Here is a 20711-nt window from a genome sequence, read left to right as displayed (position 1 = left end):
AAGGGTAAGAACAACGTGGTAGCAGATGCCCTTTCACGTAGACCAGCCACGTTGTCTCTTATGAGCTTGGATACAGAATGGAGGGCTCGACTCTTAGTAGAGTACTCCAAGGACAGGTTTGCATGTGAGATTCTGGACAAACAGGTGGTAGATGATAGGTACAGGGTGATCAATGAGATCATCTATTACAGGGATCGGATCTTCTTGACTAAGGGGTCTCAGCTCAAGAAGATACTTTAGGCATCACATGACTCACCATTGGTAGGCCATCAGGGTTTTACCAAAACCTACAGGGCCATCAGAGAGAGGTTCTCATGGAAGGGCCTCAAGGAGGACGTACTCCAGCATGTCAGGGAGTGCGATGTTTGCCAAAGGAACAAGGGGGAGATGAGCCATCCCGCGGGATTATTGCAGCCTCTTCCCATTCCGGAGGGGAAATGGGAGAGTATTTCGATGGACTTCATCACAGGGTTGCCCATGGTACAAGGCAAGGATTGTATCTTTGTCGTCATTGATTGGCTGATGAAGTACGCACATTTCTTTGCCATATCCGCACATTATACAGCAACATAGGTGGCCGAGTTGTTCTTCAGAGAGATCTTCAGGCTACATGGTCTTCCTAAGACCATCGTCAGTGATAGGGGCAGCCGTTTCATGGGCGGGTTTTGGCAGGAGCTTTTCCGGTTGGTGGGGACGAAGTTGACACCGAGTACCAGTTATCACCCACAGACGGATGGGCAAACAGAGATAGTTAACAGGTGGCTAGAGGGCTACTTGCGTAACTGTGTCAGTGGGCAGCAGTGAGCATTGTTGAGGTGGCTACATCTAGGGAAGTACTAGTACAATACTTCACATCACATGTCCATTGGTATGTCACCATTCTATGCCTTATATTGGTATCATCCTTTATCTTTCGCTGACGTGATGTTTGGTGATAGCAAGGCTCCCAGAGCTAAGATTTGGATCCAAGAGAGTCAGGATATTCTCCGAGCTCTCGAGGATAACATGGCTACAGCACAGAATCAGCAGAAGCTGTATGCCGACAGGGGTCAGGTGGAGAGATAGTTCAAGGTAGGGGACATGGTCTACCTACGATTACAGCCATACCGACAATTGTCACTAAAGCAGAAGGGGGCTGAGAAGCTCAAGCCCCGCTTTTATGGGCCATACATGGTGATACGCAGGGTTGGACAGGTTGCATATGAGCTGGTGCTGCCCCAAGGCAGCAAGATTCATGACGTTTTTCATGTATCATGCCTGAAAAAGGCATTGGGGTAGCAGGTGTCAGTGATAGATGAGCTACCACCCATGGATGACAAGGGGCATTTGGTATTGCAGTCGGAGGCTATCATTGATACCAGGGAGAGGCAGCTGCAGAGCAAGACGGTCCGGGAATTCTTGGTGAGGTGGAAGAATTTGCCGGATGAAGATGCCACTTGGGAGAGTGAGAGGATCTTGCAGCATCCATCACTTCAGTTGCTTGAGGACAAGCAACATTTTGCCAAGGGAGACTGTGATATTCCTAATTAGCTATGGCTAATTGGAATATTCGATTTTGTTCAATTTTTGCCTTCTATAGTTATTTGTAAATAAAAAGTGAGGAAGGGAGACATAACTCTATAGAATAAACAGTCACTTCCTAGGTAGCACAACGTTGTGACTTAAAGGGGAGCCAACGAGGCCAAAGGGGGACGCAGAAATGAAGCCCACGCAGACACATGGAGAGACTGCGCAGGAGGGAAGAACACATGGCAAGAGGAGAAGCACGCAAGAGGAGGTGAGCCTAGGGATTGTGAGAGGCAGAGGCTATAAAATAGAGAGGAGCCCCCTCATTTGGATCATTCAGTGATGTGCATTTTGAGCTAGTTCTTTCGACTTCTGAGCACGTTGGCTATTTGGCTAGTCTGCAGCACTGTTTAGTGCATTGAGTGTCTCCATTCGGAGATCTCACCCTTAGCCCCGGGGGACTTCGAGTGCCTGCTCGGGCAAGGTATTTCTATTGGCATTTCAGTAGTAGATTCATCAGCATTTCAGCAGCAGTAGTGGCAGCGTTTTGGAGGACTGCGCAGCACTAGGAGAGGGACGCAGTTCTGAAGGACTACGCAGTACTGTGAGAGGGACGCAGTTCTGGTTTGGGGGTTTGCAGGGTGTGTTGTGCTCAGAGATAGATCAGGGGATCAGCCCTTGCAGCTAGAGAGTTTTGGCCGGAGTTTCAGGCATATTTCTGGAGGGTTGCATTCAGTGGCAACGCAGAGCACTGAGAGACTGCACAGAACCCCAAGGGGGTGATTTTCGGGAGTCGAGCATTCTAGGAAAGCTTTCTGGGTTTCTTGAGTAGAGCCCGTATCCAGAGTTTCAGCTTTTATCGAGGAGGGGAGCAGCCCCAAATCATCATTTGTTTTCTAGCAGCAACAACAGCAGCATCCATGTAGAGAGGCCATTCTTGTCATTCTGAGAGTATTTCTTCACTTGCCTTGTGCAAGTCGAGGTGCCATATGTCTAATCACCTCTTGTACTCATTTTATTGCTCAATATAATAAAATGGCTTAGCATTTCTCGCTACATTTCTTGTGTATCTGCTTATATTTCCAGTTTACATTATTATATGTTGTTCCACTATTATTTTATCACTTCTGGGTTATTATATCATTTGCACATATTTGTCTGGAGTTTTTGCTGGGGTTTGTGGAATATTCAGGGTAAGGGATATTACATTATCAATGTGCATTACGTTCAAGAAAATAATAAGTACTTTGAATAGGAGTTGTTGATTTCCCTTTTGTCTTCATAGTTATTATTTTTATACGCCCATGGGCCATCATACAATCATTTTTATTTTTATTTTAAGTAACTATACAACTGCAATTATATATATATATATATATATATATATATATATATATTACATATATAAATTGTCGTCCCCAACCTGTTGTCCCCTGAAAATTTGGGGTTGCACTCTAGCCGTTCCAGAAACTCGTCCTCCTGTCCCCAAAGCTGATCCATCATAGCATAGCTTTCATTTCAATCACCCATCTTCCAATATGACTCCTTTTTAATGGGTGGGACTGCAAAAAAGAAGTGTATTTAGAGGAAATCTGCTGTCAAAATACTTAGGCAAATCTACATGCCAAGAATATATTTTTGAAGATCTTTACTTTGCGATGAGCAACAAGATCATTAGCATTCATGGATACAACAAAGGACCACCATGAATCACGTCTTCATTGAGGCAACAAGAGACTACCTACCAAAATTAAGACTTATGGACAATGACTAACCTTTTTGTCTTCAACTCAAATCCATACATAGATTACATCATGCTAGTTGGAGTTGGGTGGTTGCAACCATGAACACAACTCCCTGCTTACCAACACTTAGTTACACAATACATAAATACATTAAATTATTATATCACTTTAAAATAAATATCAATCCCCTTTATCATAATAAGAATTTACAATTGATAGATAGAAAATCACCCTTAATTAGTATACCTCATCTTACTTTTCAATTCTTCTTTGGAAGTAGATATGCTCCTTTTTCTAAGTCATCCAAGGCATCGAACCAATATAACAAAAAATTTCATGCCTATTTTCTCTATGTCTATAATAAATTGGAAAAGGTTTTGATACAAAAATTGGTACCAAGTATATAATAAGTGAATTTACCTGGATGGTAGCTGTTTTTTGGAGCCCACCTCCACTTGACACAGAAAACATTGAATTATCTCCTTTCTCCATTGTAAACTCTACTGTGGCTCTTCCATTCAACCTAAGAACAAATCCATTGAACTAGTCATCTCTTCTAATTCTAGTGTAGTTCACAGACATTAAAATGATTATGAAGCCTCCGAATTCAATATCATGTCCTAAACTGTCTTGTAAACTAAGAAAAATTGAACAAAAGCAAGCATTTGTTTTTTCAAATAGTAAATGGTAGTATATCCAACAATGTTTATGGTGCTTAAGCCTTATACACATATGCACACTTTCAAAAGTATGGTTACATAAGTAGAAATAATTTGTCCCTGTGAAGCATTACACTTGGGCTATAAGAAGCCCCACATTAATAATCAATAGTAGGGTTTTAAAATTCCCAAAATATAAGCCATAAATCAATATCTAAGATAGATGGTAACTTGAAAGATAATTCCACTATATAATTTATATTTTGGATGTAAGGGAATTTGATGTTTGAATATACAAGATGATACCCCATACCAAGGATGTGGAGTCTCCAAGATAAGCCTTCAAATCCTTTAAGATTGTTAAGTGTGCTCACAACAATGTCTTCAAAAAATTTCAAGGAATTAGGGCTTTGTTCCTTCAATGGAGCTGTGATATGAGCAAGAGATCTTCAATGCAAGTATTCATAACATCAATTTAGCAAATCTACTCAATCAAGGAAATGGTCGTTATCCCCGACAACGACACCAAAATGTTATATCTCAAATCCACATTCCTTGAGATAAAGTCCTAAAGCTCAAGAAAGGCCTTAGAAGAACTAAAGATGGACGCAAATGTCACCTCACTAACCCTCTTCACACTTTAGGCTAGCTCTCATCTAGCTCAAGGGTACCTTCCCTAATTTAGGATTACTAGAGCTTTTGCAAAAATGTCCAAGGTGAACATGAAGATATGGCTCTAGCAAATGAGTTGATAAAGTTTAAGAAACGAAATGGATTAGTTCATTGAAGATTGGTGTGTTATCATTTGGAAAATGGAGTCAAATCAAGGCTCAAAGGGAGGTTTTGCTAATGAGGAAAAATGGTCATCTACGTTGAAGTGTTCAAGCTACAATAATCCATATCCTTGCTGTCCCAAATTACAGATATAATTTGAGAGATTATTAATGCAAATAAACTCTAATGCTTATGAGGGTTGTGATTATCCAAAACAAAGTGTATGTGCATTAACCAAGCATAGAGAGAATGATGACATCACCCATGGAGGTCTTTTAAATTTTATTTTAAATCAATGAAATGATAAATCCAGGTCTGTAGGTCAACCCAACCCAAAATTAAAGTGTATATATATATATATATATATATATATATATCACGAGATAAAGTACACTCTTGATCTGATCTGCGGTTTCTGCTGTGTAAAATTTCAGACGTGCATTTTTTTTTACCGGTGCTGATTCTCTCACTTTCTGCAGTGGCATTCGCTGGCATTTACTACTGCTGAAGGCATTCTCTGTTGGGTGAGCCATTTCTGGCACCCAGGTTATATTCTGAAACTACATAATAATAAAACTCTTTGAAAAGCTACAACGGTTTTCCTGCATTGGGTTTTTCCAGGGACATTAGTCCAAAAACAACGGTGTCACTTGTGTGCTTGTTTAATTTTAGTTGATATTGTACTTGTATTTATTTTCTGTATTTACATGGTAAATAATTTGTTAAGTAATTGAACAAGTAGGAAGAAATAAAACAGATAGTACAAGAAGAATTTCTAATGTGTTTAACTTAGAAATTCCAATAGTTTCAAATTAAGAAACCATGCTGATCTAGGAGTGCACTTTTCCTCAGGTTAAACCTACAACAAACTCTCATAACTTCTTCCACACCATGAGTTGCCTTGCTGTTAAAGAGTGGCTAAGGGTGTTGTTTGGTGAGTTGTAATTTTGTTTAGGCAACTTTGTCGCAGCCTTAATGGGCCATGATCCATCTGCAACACTAATCATGTGACAGGTGCAGTGCAAAATTGAAAATCACTAAGTGGCAAAATGTGGAAAGCCTTTGACTGCTCCATTCAACCAGGCCACCACCTTTTCGAGACTCCTCTTCATGGATCGCATTCACAAGGCTTTATTGGATCCATCCCTCCTGTAGCTTCTATAACAATGGCCTTGCTTGTGAAAATTCTATCACTGCAACAACTGATTTACTTTTCCTACTTATTTCACCATAAGTTATTCATGAAATTACTTCAATAAACATTATAATAAATATTGCTGCAGATATCACACCACGATACGGAAACAAACATAAGCACAAGAATCAACACATTGACACAATTATTTTGGACTAATGTCCCCAGGAAAACCCAATGTGGGAAAACCAGTGCAGCAAGGGAGGATTATATGATACAACAATTTTCTAGTACAACAGGGTGCCAAACTGGCTGACCCACAAATAGACAAATTCTTCAGCACTTCTTCTGAACCCAGCGTCAGCCCTACTGACCTCTGCGTGACCTAAAACCCTTTGCGTCAGCCTATTAAGACTCTGCGCAGCCTCTCAGGCCTTCTACGTCACTCCTGCAACCTCTGCGTGGATGACGCAGGCCCTACTGACTCTGCACAGTCTCTGCTGCCTCTGCATGGCTCCCTCTGGCCCTATGTCTGCCTTTTCTGCCTCTGTGTTGATATCCCGTCTCTCTGTTCCATACTCGCTGCCTCCTAACTACTCTCCAGACCGCTAGTTCAATTTCTCAGCTAACCCCGCTCCAGAAATTGAACAAACTGGTCTCTCTTAGTGTGTTCTCCAAGTGCCCCTCAAGCCTCTTCCTATACTTTCCTCATTGACAAATCAAAGGCCGAGATTAAGTCCCTAATCAATGGCTAAGATTAAATCTAGCTTGATCCATGACTTTTGGACCATTCGAACATGGTTTCATATTAATTCACATTAATATTTTATTTTCCCCAAGTTTAGACTTAGGGATTACATTAAAAATATTCATTATCTTAATATCTCCCAAACTGTTTAGAATCTGCCCAAACCCTTTCTGGGTATTGGAGATCTCATGTGCCTTAGCCTCTCCACCAAATTTCGTGGCTAGAGCACATCCAATGCTACCCCAAATCAACATTGCTTAGCCTCAATTCGTATTTTTTTCAAAAAGAAAAGCAGGTAAAATCCTGATCATCTTTCCTAGGGTACTGACTATTTTGCCTAAGAAAAATGTTGGGTGACAGTCCCAGAAGTCAAAAAGTCAAAAATCCCAAACAGTGAAGGCATGGTGAAGTACAAATGGTCAAAGTTGGTCAACAGGGGCAATGTTGGTCAGTTTTATGCATGCATTACATCAAATTTGATCTACAAGAAAAGATGAACAACACCCATGTCTCAGTTTTCCTAGGTTACTAAGTACGTTAGAGATCCAACAGATGGTAGTCATAATGTGACAGGGGCATCGATGGTATGGCAACGCAAGGCTGTATGTGGCAAATTCAAGCTAGGCCTTGTTACCACCAAATTTAGCAGGCCTTAGAGAGGGAATCGTACAAGGATAAAGCTAAACCAACTACTAACTACAAGGTAGTGGCCCACTGTCACCACAACCAAAACCCCCTGCTATTTAGTATTTACGAACTATCACCAATGGGAGGGGTCTCGGTAGGATAAGATCACCTATGATAGATACTCTGAGGGTAGAGAATAGGTGAAAAGCAAGGATCTCCTTCAGAAAGACTCAATAATTAGGCTCAAGGCTTTGCTAGGAAGCAATTCACTTTCTACAAGAAGGCCTAGAAAAATGTGCACAAGACCTAGGGTTTGGTAGATTAGACAAGTGTTGGAGCAACTCAAGGTTAAGGTGAGGGGAAAAGGTTTTTTACAATGAATATTAGCTAAGCCAAGGCTCATGAAAGTTTGAAACCTTCAATAAAGTCCTCAAATTGAGAATTAGGAAACTAGGGTTTCCCTCTTAGGGCAACACCTAGGGAAAGAGATTTTATGGATGAATTTTGATTGGAGGCCCACTAAAATGATAGGTCATGTAGCCAAGACCTATATCTTGATGTTTAGGCTCTCAAAACCCCAAGAAACCTCCTCCCTAGAATTTTTCTCTAAGCCCTAGGTCTTCCTTCTAGCCTTAAAAGGACCCAAATTTAGGAGGGAGAAAGGATGGACGAAAATTTAGGATTGATCACCAATGGTTTGGATTAGTGCCTTGTCCCTTGGGTATATGGAGTCAAGGATGTCAAAGATTAGCCAATCTTGTTCCTAAGGAGGCGAAAATTTGATGCCCTAGCACAAATTTCAAGTATTTACCCACTTAAGGAATAATGGAGTTTATTGGAAGAGCTTCAAAGAGTTTCACCACTAAGATAATTCTTACAATGTCATGAATGAATAATGCATGCAATTTTCCTCTAGCTAGCATTCAATAGATACTCAATAAGATTAGGGCACAATTTAGTATGAACTGGATTCAATCATTCCCCACATTAGACATAGAAAATAAATATTTTCAACAATTAAGAGCACTTACAAGACAATTATGCAAGAAAATCCATCCATTATGCCAAGAATAACTCCAAGGAATATCCAGGAATCAACTCCAAATGTCAAAGTGCATCCAAGATCCAATATAATCCAAGAGAACAAGAAGTGTGAGTCATTCTAAGTTGCTCGAAAATCCAGAGAAGTGTGATGATGTGAGATGAAATGACATCTCACAAATATATGTGTCCTCCTAACTCTATTTTTGCCTACAAGCCCCTAAAATTATAAAATAATGTGTAACAAAGTCTCTAGGTCATAGGCTGACCTAGTAAGAAATGTGAAATAAAGATAAGTCTCCATCAAGAGGGATGAGAAGTTGATGTCATGCATGTGTAGGCCTCTAGAGGGTTGACATCGAGGCCTTCTTGTGCCATGTGAAGTGTAGAGGGCCTCTAAAATTGTGATGGAGGGGTTGGCCCCTCTGTCTTAGTGCAAATCATCCTGTGGACCCCTAAAATTGTTTGGGGCACAAGACTGGGTCTATTGGCTCTCCAAGTGGTGAAATCTTTGTCTCTGCTCCAATGTTGAGGGTATTGAATATGGTGTTAGCCCTCCCATGTCTCACAGTATGGGACAAACCTCATTTGGGCCCTGGATCAATTACCTAACCCTCATCAAGTGTTAGGTCGGCCAGGGGCATGCTGGTCTAGGTGCATCATCCCATGGATAATATAGGGCAAAGTACAGAAGTTGTGGGTGTTGAAGGTGCCCATGTTTATAAATGATGCTCTATAAATGTTCGGAGTCCCATGGCTCTCAACACATCACCTGTGGGTGTCAATATGTCACTCTAGAGGACCTAGACCCTACTTAACTTGCCCAGACCTATAGATGGAACCACTTGCCGATTACACATAATAACTAGTGTTGCAACTTTCATCATCAGGTACATTAATTATTAGTGCAATCTAAGCGAACAGAGCTTGAAAGAAATGGGCACAATAACACTTCGTATGTGGCTTCTCTTCCAAAATTGGGGCCTTAGTCATGTAATGGTGTTACCTCCTTAGGTAGGATTTGTTGATTTATGGTAGCATCAGATGTGCTCTAAGCCTCAAAATTTGCAGGGAGGCTAGGACACATGTATTCCACAATACCCAAAAAATCGTTTTGGGAAACTCCACCCGGAGACAGTTTTATTAAAATAATTAATTATTTTTAATGGATGCCTAAGTCTAAACTTAGGAAATTAAAATAATTAAAGAGTATTAACTAAACTAAGGGTAAAACTTCTAGAAGAAGATGAGGATCAAGTCAATATGATCTGAGCCATTGATTAGAATCTAATCTGGGCCATTGATTACTCAACTGGAGGATTATAAGGACTTCGATGGGCATTTGGAAGACACACCAGGCAGATACTCAGTTACCCAAGTAAGATTGATTTTCTCACTGGTCGAAGTTTGGCAAGAGGAAATCGAATCAAAGAGTTGCAGGTGAGAAGAAGAGAGGGCATCAACATCAATCAGGAGTGCAGGAGCAAAAAGAAGATGCAGAGCAGAGGAGGGACAACGTAGAGGTTGTGACGCTGGGACTGCGCAATCCCTACGCAGAAGTTGACGCAGTGAGACGCAGAGGGGGCAGCAAGTCCTCTCCAGAGTCAGAATCTCACTGAGAAGCGTGAGAATATTGTCTGTAAAATTTCTCACATAAATTCCTCTTCTATTCTGCTGGTTGTATCTTGTACATGAGATTTTTGTTGAAGATCAATAAAGAAACCCTCATCTGCTGCACCGGTTTTCCCACATTGGGTTTTTCCGGGGAAAATTGTCCAAAATAACTATGTCATTGTGATTATGCTTGTGCTAGTATTTTTCCTTTCATTTACTTTCCATAGTATTTTAATCAGTGTTGCAGGAAACATCCCCCCCAGATCAAAACCCCAATCCGTGATCCGTACAGATGCGTGGGGGAAGCGTCGTACGAAAAGCGTTTCGAAAAAACCAAAACGTGTTTCGGGCTGATAAACACGCTTCCTGGAATTTTTGGAAGCGTGTGGCCGAAACGCATTTCGGTTTTTCCGAAACGCGCTTCGTATGACGCTTTGGCCGTATGAAGCATGCCGCTTCGAAGTACGAAGCATACGGATCGCGAGCAATTCCATACAGCTTCCACCGTTTTTAATTTTTAAATTTTTTTGTTAACTAGTGGTTTTTTTGTATGAATTTTTTGAGCGATTCCAGGATGATGACGATCGAGTTGAGATGCCACCCCCATCTGGTCCCTTGGTTCCGAGGTTCCATGGTTCAACACCAACAGCAGGGGGTTCTTCTTCATCAGTTTCAGTGCCACAACTTTCACAGGCACCATCTTCTTCATTTCCACCACGTGGAGGCCCGCTGCCACGTTCTCTTCGTGCTTAAAGGAGGAGAGATTAGTAGATATATTCACAATTTACTACTTTTGTCATAGATTAATCATTAAACTTGTAGGCTTGTGAATTTGAACCTTTTTGTCTTGTCGGTGACCAAGTGACCAATTTTGTAAACATTATTATTTGAATTTTGGACATGAAAAATGTTGACAGTTGCTCACTTGCTAAATAAATCATAATATGCTCTATGTTTTAAGTTTTATAATATGCTTAAATGTTTTATGTTTTATAATATGCTTAAAAGTTTGATGTATGTTTGTAATTGCTAGAATATAGATGGTTGATGCTTGAATAATTAATCATTGATGTACATACTAGTAACTACAATGGAATCATGGATGCCATATCTATCTTGATTTATGCAAAAATATGCATGTTTTCATGTCTTCTACAACTAATTTGGTATTTGGGATGTTTGTTTTGAATATAAATGCAAAAAAAATAAAAATATATATATATATAGCAGACACTTCGCTTCCTAGATTTTTGGAAAATGATGCTTCCGCGTCCCTGCTTCCAAAAAACATCCTCGTTTCGTCTTCGCTTCGTGCAACATTGATTTTAATTGTGAAGGTTGCAATAGAATTTATTTCGATATTTGTTGTAGAAACACAGTGAATAACTTATTTCTAAATTAATAAGTAAAAGAAATAATATCAGTCACTGTAGTTGGATTTCTATTTAGAAATTTTCACATGGTATCTTCCATATTGTATTTCTAACTTTATCCCTTGTCATTTTGGTTAAGTAGTTTCATTTCATGAATAAATTGTCATTTATGCTCTTAGAATAAATTTCCATTTCTTCATTTTTGTACTTGATTACATATGATGATATTTTGAATGGACGCTATTGATATAAGTCGTTTGTTGGTAGATGTATATTCCATGTTCTTGCATACTATCACTTTCTATCTAGCACGCATCCCCATGTGGAGCCAAATGTTGACCATTGGAGTGGCACCTGAAGATTTTTGAGGATCCATGCCCAAGGATGTACCAAAGGCAGCTTGCACCATCAGAGATCATCATATCACCAAAGTTTTTCAACTCTACTTCTCATCTTCTTCTATTGTACCCAGATTCCACAAGCCCTACAGGGATGATGTAAAGTAATGCTAATATGATGAGTTTGAGTCATGTAACAAACCTAGGTAACTTGGGACCTTGTCATCAAATGAGTTTACTCTGCGAGGTTATTTTCACTTGGTTAATTATCATTTTCCTCCAAGAATTTAATAATTAATTGAGTTTTTTCCTCCAAGCATAACCCCAAAGCCGGAGTATGGCTTGAAGGCGAGGCCTTGGGTGAGTCCTAGTGTCTAGAGTCATTGTATATTACCATACTAGATCACTCGTAAAATTTCGTGGAATTTGGTTAGGTCTAGGGGTCTTTTTTTTAATTTTTTAAATTTCCCACTAGGTGGAAATTTGAATAAAATCTGAATGTAATATGTAATAAGTGATTTCTAGAGAAGTTGTGTAGGGCATGTGTGTTCAATATTACACTTTTCACCCTCAACTTTCTACTATGACACATTTTGAGGGGTAAAAAAAGTGTTCTAGACCTTCAAAACCCATTTTTCCTAGGTTTAGTGGGAAATCTGGCAATCAATCAAACCATAAATAAATTAAATAGAGAGAAATAAATAGCTCCATGTGACAAAATGACATGGAAATGACTTGGAAATTATCTCAAGTCAGAGGAATGAGACAAAGGATAAGTGGAAGATGATTTGGAACCTTGCATCATAAATACATGGCCCACTCAAGGAAATCAAATTTCTTGGCATTAATGTAGCAGCTGGTGACTTGGAAAATCGAATTATTTGAGGAGTTAATGCACATGTGAGATATTTGGAGGATACTGATTGAGATATTCTTGGGAATTTGTCTCCACTTATGTTCCCTCTTCTTCACACTTGGCACATCATCTCCAAATCGAATTTGGCTAAAGGAGGGACCACACAATTCCCAAGGAGATTAGGCTAAGCTCATTGGAAGCATCTACATGAGGTGTCATCACATGGTTTGATCTTGGAGTTTGACTTGAGTTAGCTCCTTGATTAGTTCACACTTGGATTTGCTCATCTTCACACTTGGAGAATTCGATTTTGCTTGAGGATATCTTGGTGCCACATATGGAATTCGATTTGCATTGGTGGCTACTTCATCTCTCCACTTGGAATTCGATTTACTTCTTGGGATCTTCACCATGGCCATTTGTCACTTGGATGCCACATTGGGATTTTCTCCCAAATCTCTATATAATGTCTATATAATAGAGCTTTGAGCTCTCATTTTGTATCATTTTTCATGAGGCAGGGTCCATAAAAAATGCACAACATGGGAACTCCTTGGATGAGGAATTAAATTATGCATTCAACGAGTACTCCCGCTCAAAATTTGAGTAAAACCATAAGGAGATAAGTTGAAAATACAATCTGAAAAAATAGTTTTTTTCTTTTTTCCCACTAAAATTTGATGATGCAATCTAATCTTATTTTATTATTTCCACTATTATTTTATAATATTCCTTAGGATGCCTAGTTTAGACCTCAAAATTTCTCTAATGAAAGTATCTACAAATCCTTGAATGCATTTAGGAAACTCTTGAATGCATTGTTGTTCTTTAGCAACAAGTTTGATATGTGAAAATTTGGATGCCCTAATTTCTACTACAACAACTAATTAAGTTTCTCCTACTTGTTAATTTCCGAATCAAGTTACTTACTGTTTCCTACAGTAAATATCGAAACTAATACACTACATCCTACACCATTTAAATTATAAGCGGAAATAAGAAACTAAACAGGAAAGAGATACAACACATCTACAAAGTTATTTTTGGACAAATGTCCCCGGAAAAACCCAATGCGGGAAAACTGGTGCAGCAGCTCTGAGGGTTTTATTATTATGTAGTAGTAATTTCTAAATACAATCTCTGGATGCCTAACTGGAAATCCAATTACAGAGAATATCACTGACAGAAAGATAAGTGAGGTTACCTCACACTATCACTAGAAATCCTCGCTGATTCAACCACTGAATGAATTGCCCCCTGGATGCCTCTATGCAGTCACTGCGCCAGCCCAAAATCACAACCTTTGGGGACTACATCACTCCTTCCGACAGATCGATTTGCCTCTGATATTCTAACTTCTGCTCTCCCGATCTCACACCCCAGCGTCTAGCTACGAAAACCAATCTCCTCAACAAATTTTCGGACTTCCTCAAGGCTCTGCGCTGCCTCTGTGTCAGCCTACGCTACCTTTGCGTGGCTCTGCATTGCCTCTACTGGATCTCTCTCTCTCTCTTCTCTGCTGAGTATTCTCCGACCGGGAAAGATTTCCCTTCGAATACTATCCCTGCCCCTCACTGCAAACGATCACTATCGAAAATCTCTCCGGCAGCTACTCTGCTTCAGAAAATCGAACTTTTGATCTCCCCTCTGTGTGTTCTCCAAGTGCCCATCGATGTCCTTCTTATAATCCTCCAGTTGAGAACCAACAACCCAGATTATATTCTAATCAATGGCTCAGATCATTTGGACTTGATCTCCGTCTTCTTCTAGAAGTTTCACCCACAATTTAGATTAATACCCATTAATTATTTTAATTTCCTAAGTTTAGACTTAGGGACCCATTAAAAATAATTAATTATTTTAATAAAACTGTCTCTGGGTGGAATTTCCCAAAACGATTTCTGGGTATTGGAGAATGCATGTGTCTTAGCCTCTCTGCAAATTTTGAGACTTAGAGCACATCTGCTGCTACCAGGAATCAACATGATAGTCGATCTATAAATTACAGTTGTATAGTTGAACCAATAGACAAATAAATTGAGCATAAAGAAATAATAGATAAGCGAATTGAAGATCCATATTTTTGTTTATCATCATTTACAAAATCTTCAAAGTCAGAAATCAAATTTTGCTCTTTCTAAAAGATAAATAAAAATTCATTTCTTCAATTGACATCTCTTGATTCTATTTAGGTTAGGTTGTAAGTATTTGGTGGATTTTGTATAGAATAACTGCACCAATGAGCACGTTAATTAAAAGTGATCCAAATTAATGCATAAATAAGGAATGGAATGATAAAAAGCATCACTATTTCATGGCTGAGAAGCATATTGTTTTATATGTAGTTTTATCATGTTGATGTATGAAATGTATCAATTAATACATCGAATTCTTTTGGAAATGTATAATCCATTTTTATGACATAAACATACATTTTTGAAACCATATTTATTAAGGATAAGAACTTGTTTATCACTAGACACTATAAAGAATGACACAAGTGATAGTTGACATATAATATTTGGAACTACTCTTGTTGATCTTGGATAAACTAGTAAGAAGTTTTTTAAGGACTTCTCAAAAAAAATGTATAGTCGACAAATTTATTGATTTCTACAGTTGATAAAAGGGTGAATTATATTCTTTTGAATCTTATAGTATAGATAAAAAGATGAATTGTCATAAGCGTCATTTACAATGGTTGGAAAACTAAGTATGAGAATGTCAATATCTATCTAATTGTCCTTTTTGATTTATGTATTGTCCCTTGCAGCAATCACATGTACATATATCATCTGATTCCCATGTGAAAATTTCAAGTCTGAAATCCTATTGCAACAACTGGAAATTATTCTTTTAATTGTTAATTACTTTAACAATTTATTTGTGTAATGTTCCCAAGTGGGGATTTAAGTGATATTCTAAACAAATAAACAGTGCAGCAGCATAAAATTGAAAACATGCATTGAACACCCACAAAACACTGAAAATCTGGAACTATTGAGCCATGTATTACAAAATCTGAGAGCAATGGGTATAATATAAATGTAGTGGTCCACCTGGGCTTGTCTCAAGGACAAGCGGGACTAAACCGAGGTGATGGAATAGCTGAGATGATGGTCGTTCAGCTACTGCACCACTTGCCCTGCTCTGTCCCAACAAAATTGTTGATCTGCTTACTTCGACCTGCTGGAAGGTGCCCAAAAACTGCCCAGAAAAATATATCCTTTTAACCCCGGACTCCTTGGCCAAAACCTAGAAAAACCCAGAAGGGAATTTCTCTGGTTTTGACTTTGCATTTTTGACCCCCTTGTAGCCTCTCCCCAAATGCTACAACCAATTTTGACTTGCAGGAAACAACCCGCAAAGCCCTCTGAAAATACCCCAAGTATGTTTGGTTCACTTGTACTGACTAAATCCTTGCTCCCCGGATGACCCTTGGTCCGTATGACTGCTCTCCCAGTAGCACGAGTTTGCTGCTACAGTGGCCTTTGCGCAGCACCTCCGCTCAAAATCTCGACTAACTGCTGCGCTGGTCTAGCTAGCTGCTACTCTAGCAGAGTTGCCTTTTTATGCTGCCTCCTCAACTCCCGGCTCTCCCAGCAAGCTTTGAATTCCCTTAGGTGGTTTATTCTCGGCTCTCCCAGCATGTTGTGAATCCTGCTAGTTGATTTCTAACCCCTCCTGCGTATTCTCTGGCTACCCAGGAATACGCAGTTCCTCCCTACGCTGATGACTGAAGTGTGTGATTGTACCGGACTCCCTGGAAACTCCTATGTAATAGCCTCCCTAAGGCGGGCACAGATGGTCCCCCGAAGAAGAGGTTGAACCTTCCCTACGGAAGACTCGTGGCTAAACAGCCGGTAGCCTCGTGAAACAGCAAAGCGTACAAAATGAGTTTGTTTGTCAAATAATCAAAATGTTGGAAAACGAGAGTTCCATCCCCTTGGATCACCTTGGGTTCCCTTAGCCTCTTGTGGGCCCCTCCTTCCACTAACTCGAATTCCCTCCAATGTCCTCCTTGGCCAAATTCGTATTATGCATGGGTGGCCCCCAAATTCCACTAGCTGCCAAAAATAATTCAAACTGCCTATGGTTCCTAAGTTTCTGCGTGTGGGATCCTCCTCTCAAACCAAAATTGCTGCCAAAATTATGTTGATGCGTCCCGTGACTAATTCATTTGGGAAGGGACATGACAGTCCTCCCCTCCCAAATGTTGCTTTCCCTCAAGCAACCTCAAAGCCGGGTGCTCTAGTATGTGCTCACCCTCCTAGGTGGCATCCTCATCCAGTAAGTTCTTCCAGCGTACCAAAAACTCTCGGATGGTTATGCTCCTCAGTTTTCTCTCCATGCTCTCCAATATGGCCTCTGGTTCCAGCACCAAATGGCCCTCATCATCTAATGGGGGTAGATCAGCTGTTGTGGTCCCCTGTTGTCCCAACACCTTCTTTAAGCATGAGACATGAAACACGTTGTGGATCCTGCTCCCCAGAGGTAGTGCCAGCTCATAGGCCACCTCCCCAACCCACCTGATCACCTAGTAGGGCCCATAGAAGCATGGTTGTAGCTTCTTGGCCCCCTTCTGTTTCAGCATGGACTGTCTATAAGGCTGCAACCAGAGGTACACTAGGTCCCCCTCCTCAAAGTGCCTCTCTATCCTGTGTCGATCTGCATACAGTTTTTGCTAATTCTGGGTTGTCGCTAGATTATCCTTGAGAGCTTTGAGGATATCTTGGCTCTCTTGGACACAGTGTTTGGCCTTTGGGGCCCAGCTGTCTCTGAAAATAATATCAGCAAAAGTTAGGGCATAATAACCATAAAGGGCACAGAAAGGAGTCATACCAATAGACATGTGGTGCGTGGTGTTGTAGCAAAACTCGCCCAAGTGAAACCACCGAATCCACGTCCTCTGCTGACCCGTCACATAGTTCCTCAGGTACCCCTCCAACCACTAGTTGACCCTCTCTGTCTAGTCGTCCGTCTGAGGGTGGTAACTGGTGCTAGGAGTAAGCTCCGCCCCAACTAACCTAAAGAGCTCCTACCAAAAACCACCCATAAATCTGTTGTCTCTGTCGCTAACAATGTTCTTGAGGAATCCATGCAGTCGGAAAACATCTCGGAAGAACAACTCCGCAACCTAGGCAACCGTGAACCTAGTGGGGATGGCAAAGAAATGGGCAAATTTGGTTAACCTGTCGACCACCACATATATGCAATCTTTCCCCTTTACTATGGGGAGCCCAGTGATGAAATCCATCGAGATACTTTCCCATTTCCCCTATGGAATGGGAAGTGGCGGTAATAGCCCTGCAAGGTGAGTCAGCTCCCCCTTGTTCCGCTGGCAGGCCTCACACTCCCTTATGTGCTGCAGCACGTCCTCCTTGAGGCCTTTCCACGTGAATCTCTCCTGAACAACCATGTAAGTCTTCCAGAACCCCTGGTGTCCGGACAATGGTGAATCATGAGCTGCCTGGAGTACCCTCTCCCTCAACTGCGAGTTGGGTACTAAGTAAATGCGCCCCTTGTAATAGATGACCTCATCCATCACACGGTAATGTTCATCTACATGTGTCCCCTCTAGCACCTCGCAAGCCTTCTTATCCTTGGAGTACTCAACCAACAGCTGAGCCTTTCAATCCTAGTTGATGTTCATAAGAGATAACCCAGTCAGTCTCTTGGATAGAGCATCGGCCACCACGTTGTGCTTGCCCAACACATACTCAATATCAAAGTCGTAGGCCTGCACCTTGTTGACCCATCTCTGTTGCCTGTCATTGAGGCCCTACTACCCCATCAAATGTCAAAGACTATTGTGATCAGTCTTCACTCGAAATCAGTTGCCCACCAAGTGCTGGCGAAACTTGGCCAATGCATGCATGATGGCCAGCATCTCCTTGTCATATATGGAATATGATAGCTCGTGTGGTAGGAGCTTCCGACTCTCGAAAGCTATGGGGTGCCCCTCCTATGACAAAATGGCTCCAACTCCCACCCCTGATGCATCACACTCCATCGTGAATGGCTGGGAAAAATTCGAGAGTGCCAAGATAGGGCAACTACTCATCACCTCCTTGAGAAGATCAAAAGCAGCCTGTGCTCCCTCAGTCCATGCGAAGGCCCCTTTCTTGGTCAAGTTAGTCAAGGGTGCTGTCAGCTACGAGAACCCTTTGACAAACTTCCTGTAGTAAGTGCAAATGCCCAAGAAGCCTCTCAGCGTAGTCACGTCTCGAGGTACTGGCCAATCCCGGATGGCCCTGATCTTCTCCTCATGAACCTTCACCCCGTTTGCTCCAATGATATGCCCAAGATAAAGCATCTCTGTCAAACCAAACTCGCATTTGGAGAGCTTGGCATAGAACTATTGCTCCTCCAGAATGTGCAGTACCTCCTCCAAGTGTTGGAGGTGCTCCTCCCATGTCCAGCTATAGATCAGAATGTCGTCAAAGAACACTAGCACGAACCTCCTCAACTGCCCCTAAAAGATGTGGTTCATGCAAGACTGAAATGTGGCGGGAGCATTGGTCAGCCCAAACAACATGACCAGAAACTCAAAGTGCCCATAGTGGCACCGGAATGTTGTCTTCGGGATGTCCTGATCCCGAACTCTGATCTGTTGGTACCCCGAACGCAGATCGATCTTAGAGAAGTACTTGGCTCCTCTAAGCTCATCCATCAGCTCATCAATGCGAGGAATGGGGTACCGATTCTTGAGGGTCTTCCTGTTAAGGGCTCTGTAGTCTATGCACATCCTGAGGATCCCATCCTTCTTCTTCACCAGCACTACGAAAGAAGCAAAAGGACTGGAACTAGGCCTGAAGTGACCCAAAGCATGCAACTCCTGAATAGCTTTCTCGATCTCGTCCTTACAGGCTTTGGGGTGCCTGTAAGGAGTAGTGATGACTACATGTCTGCCTGGCTCTAGCTCAATGGTGTGCTCAAACCCTCTATCTGGTGGCTGCCCTGGTGTAATGTCCCCGAACACTGCTGCGTACCTCTCCAGAAGAGCTTGTATGTCTATCGGTGGTGATTGTGCTTGTCCCCCAGCCTCTGAGATCCTCAACTCAACTGCCCATGCGATGTCCCCATGTCGAAGATCTGCCTCCATCCTGTGGACCGCAACTGTCTGAGGTGGATAAGACTGCATGCCTCTCAAAACCACCAATATGTCGTCTCACCCCATGAACTCCATCTCAAGTTTCCTCCAATCAGTCGTAACCAATGTTCCACCAAGGTTCCGGGACGAGAGGGTGAGGGAGCGAGGGGGCGCGGGAGCGGCCTATGGAAAAGCTCCCTACCATTTTTTAGGAAACATGGGGGAGCGTCAGGGTATTAAAAATTTATAAATATAAAATATAATTTATTAATTAATAATTGAGTCCACTATAAAAGGTTCGCTGTTTTTTTTTTTTTTTTTAATTCCAAAACAATGTCTTGGGAAAGCAAATCATCAAGATTGAAAATACAAATTTTTGCATATATAACATTGAATAGACATGAGAATAGTAACAACATCATAAAATTCTAATTCAATTTTTTAAAATAAATAAAAATAAAATATTATCAATTAAATAATATTATGATTTCAATAAAATTTTAAATTAAAAAAAAATTAATTAAAAACAAAATAAATTTATTTACTTATTAAATCATATTTTAAAATATTCCAACCATTATTATATACATTCACTTAACGTAAATACAAACATAAATGTGTAACTTAACAAAACATTAACCTTAATATAAACCTATATCAATCATATCAACCTAACAAACTAGTATAAGAATGGCTTTCGAAAATCAAAATCTAAACCATTTTATTTTCTGTATCATCCTTGGAGGACAAACCGCCATTAACCATGGAAATGACTTGAAAAAAAAACCATTCTCTCAATTATTATTTTATAACTATTTCAATAATGCATATAATAATTTAGCAAGTGGTTGACATACGTCCAATAGCTTTGAGTGACACCAAGTTCCATTCAAAAGATGGTTTCCGACCCGTCAAACTTTTGAGAGAAGGTGAGTGAGCACCGTGGCTTCCTTAGCGTATGCAGGTCTGTAGATTTGCAGCTTATATATATATATATATATATATATATATATATATATATATATTGCGGTTACATATCACTTGCAGCATATATATATACTGCGGTTACATATCACTCTCTCTGCTCAGTCCAATTTCATGCTCGCAGAGGTCAGGGTATCAAATGATGCTGCCTATATATTTGGCAATGACAAGCATGGATTGGGGAATCAAATCCTGCCCATATATTTGTGTCTTAATGA

General features: G+C 40.6%; 1 protein-coding gene across 3 annotated transcripts in view; it reads right to left on the bottom strand.

The window, feature by feature from the left end:
• The window catches only part of LOC149205126 (Cyclophilin-like peptidyl-prolyl cis-trans isomerase family protein), a 454055-nt gene that overhangs the window by 198700 nt on the left and 234644 nt on the right, over positions 1–20711 (bottom strand). For all 3 annotated transcript variants that reach the window (XM_089394898.1, XM_089394897.1, XM_089394896.1), the window contains exon 7: positions 3672–3774. In XM_089394898.1, coding sequence (XP_089251024.1) covers positions 3672–3774 — 103 coding nt within the window. The remainder of the gene's footprint in view (positions 1–3671; positions 3775–20711) is intronic.

Source organism: Pinus tabuliformis, chromosome 1_2 (assembly GCF_031772625.1).
Source record: "Pinus tabuliformis cultivar Carrire ecotype Pingquan chromosome 1_2, CPIR1, whole genome shotgun sequence".
NCBI classification, from domain to species: Eukaryota; Viridiplantae; Streptophyta; class Pinopsida; order Pinales; family Pinaceae; genus Pinus; species Pinus tabuliformis.
This window is presented reverse-complemented; position numbering and strand designations above follow the sequence as displayed.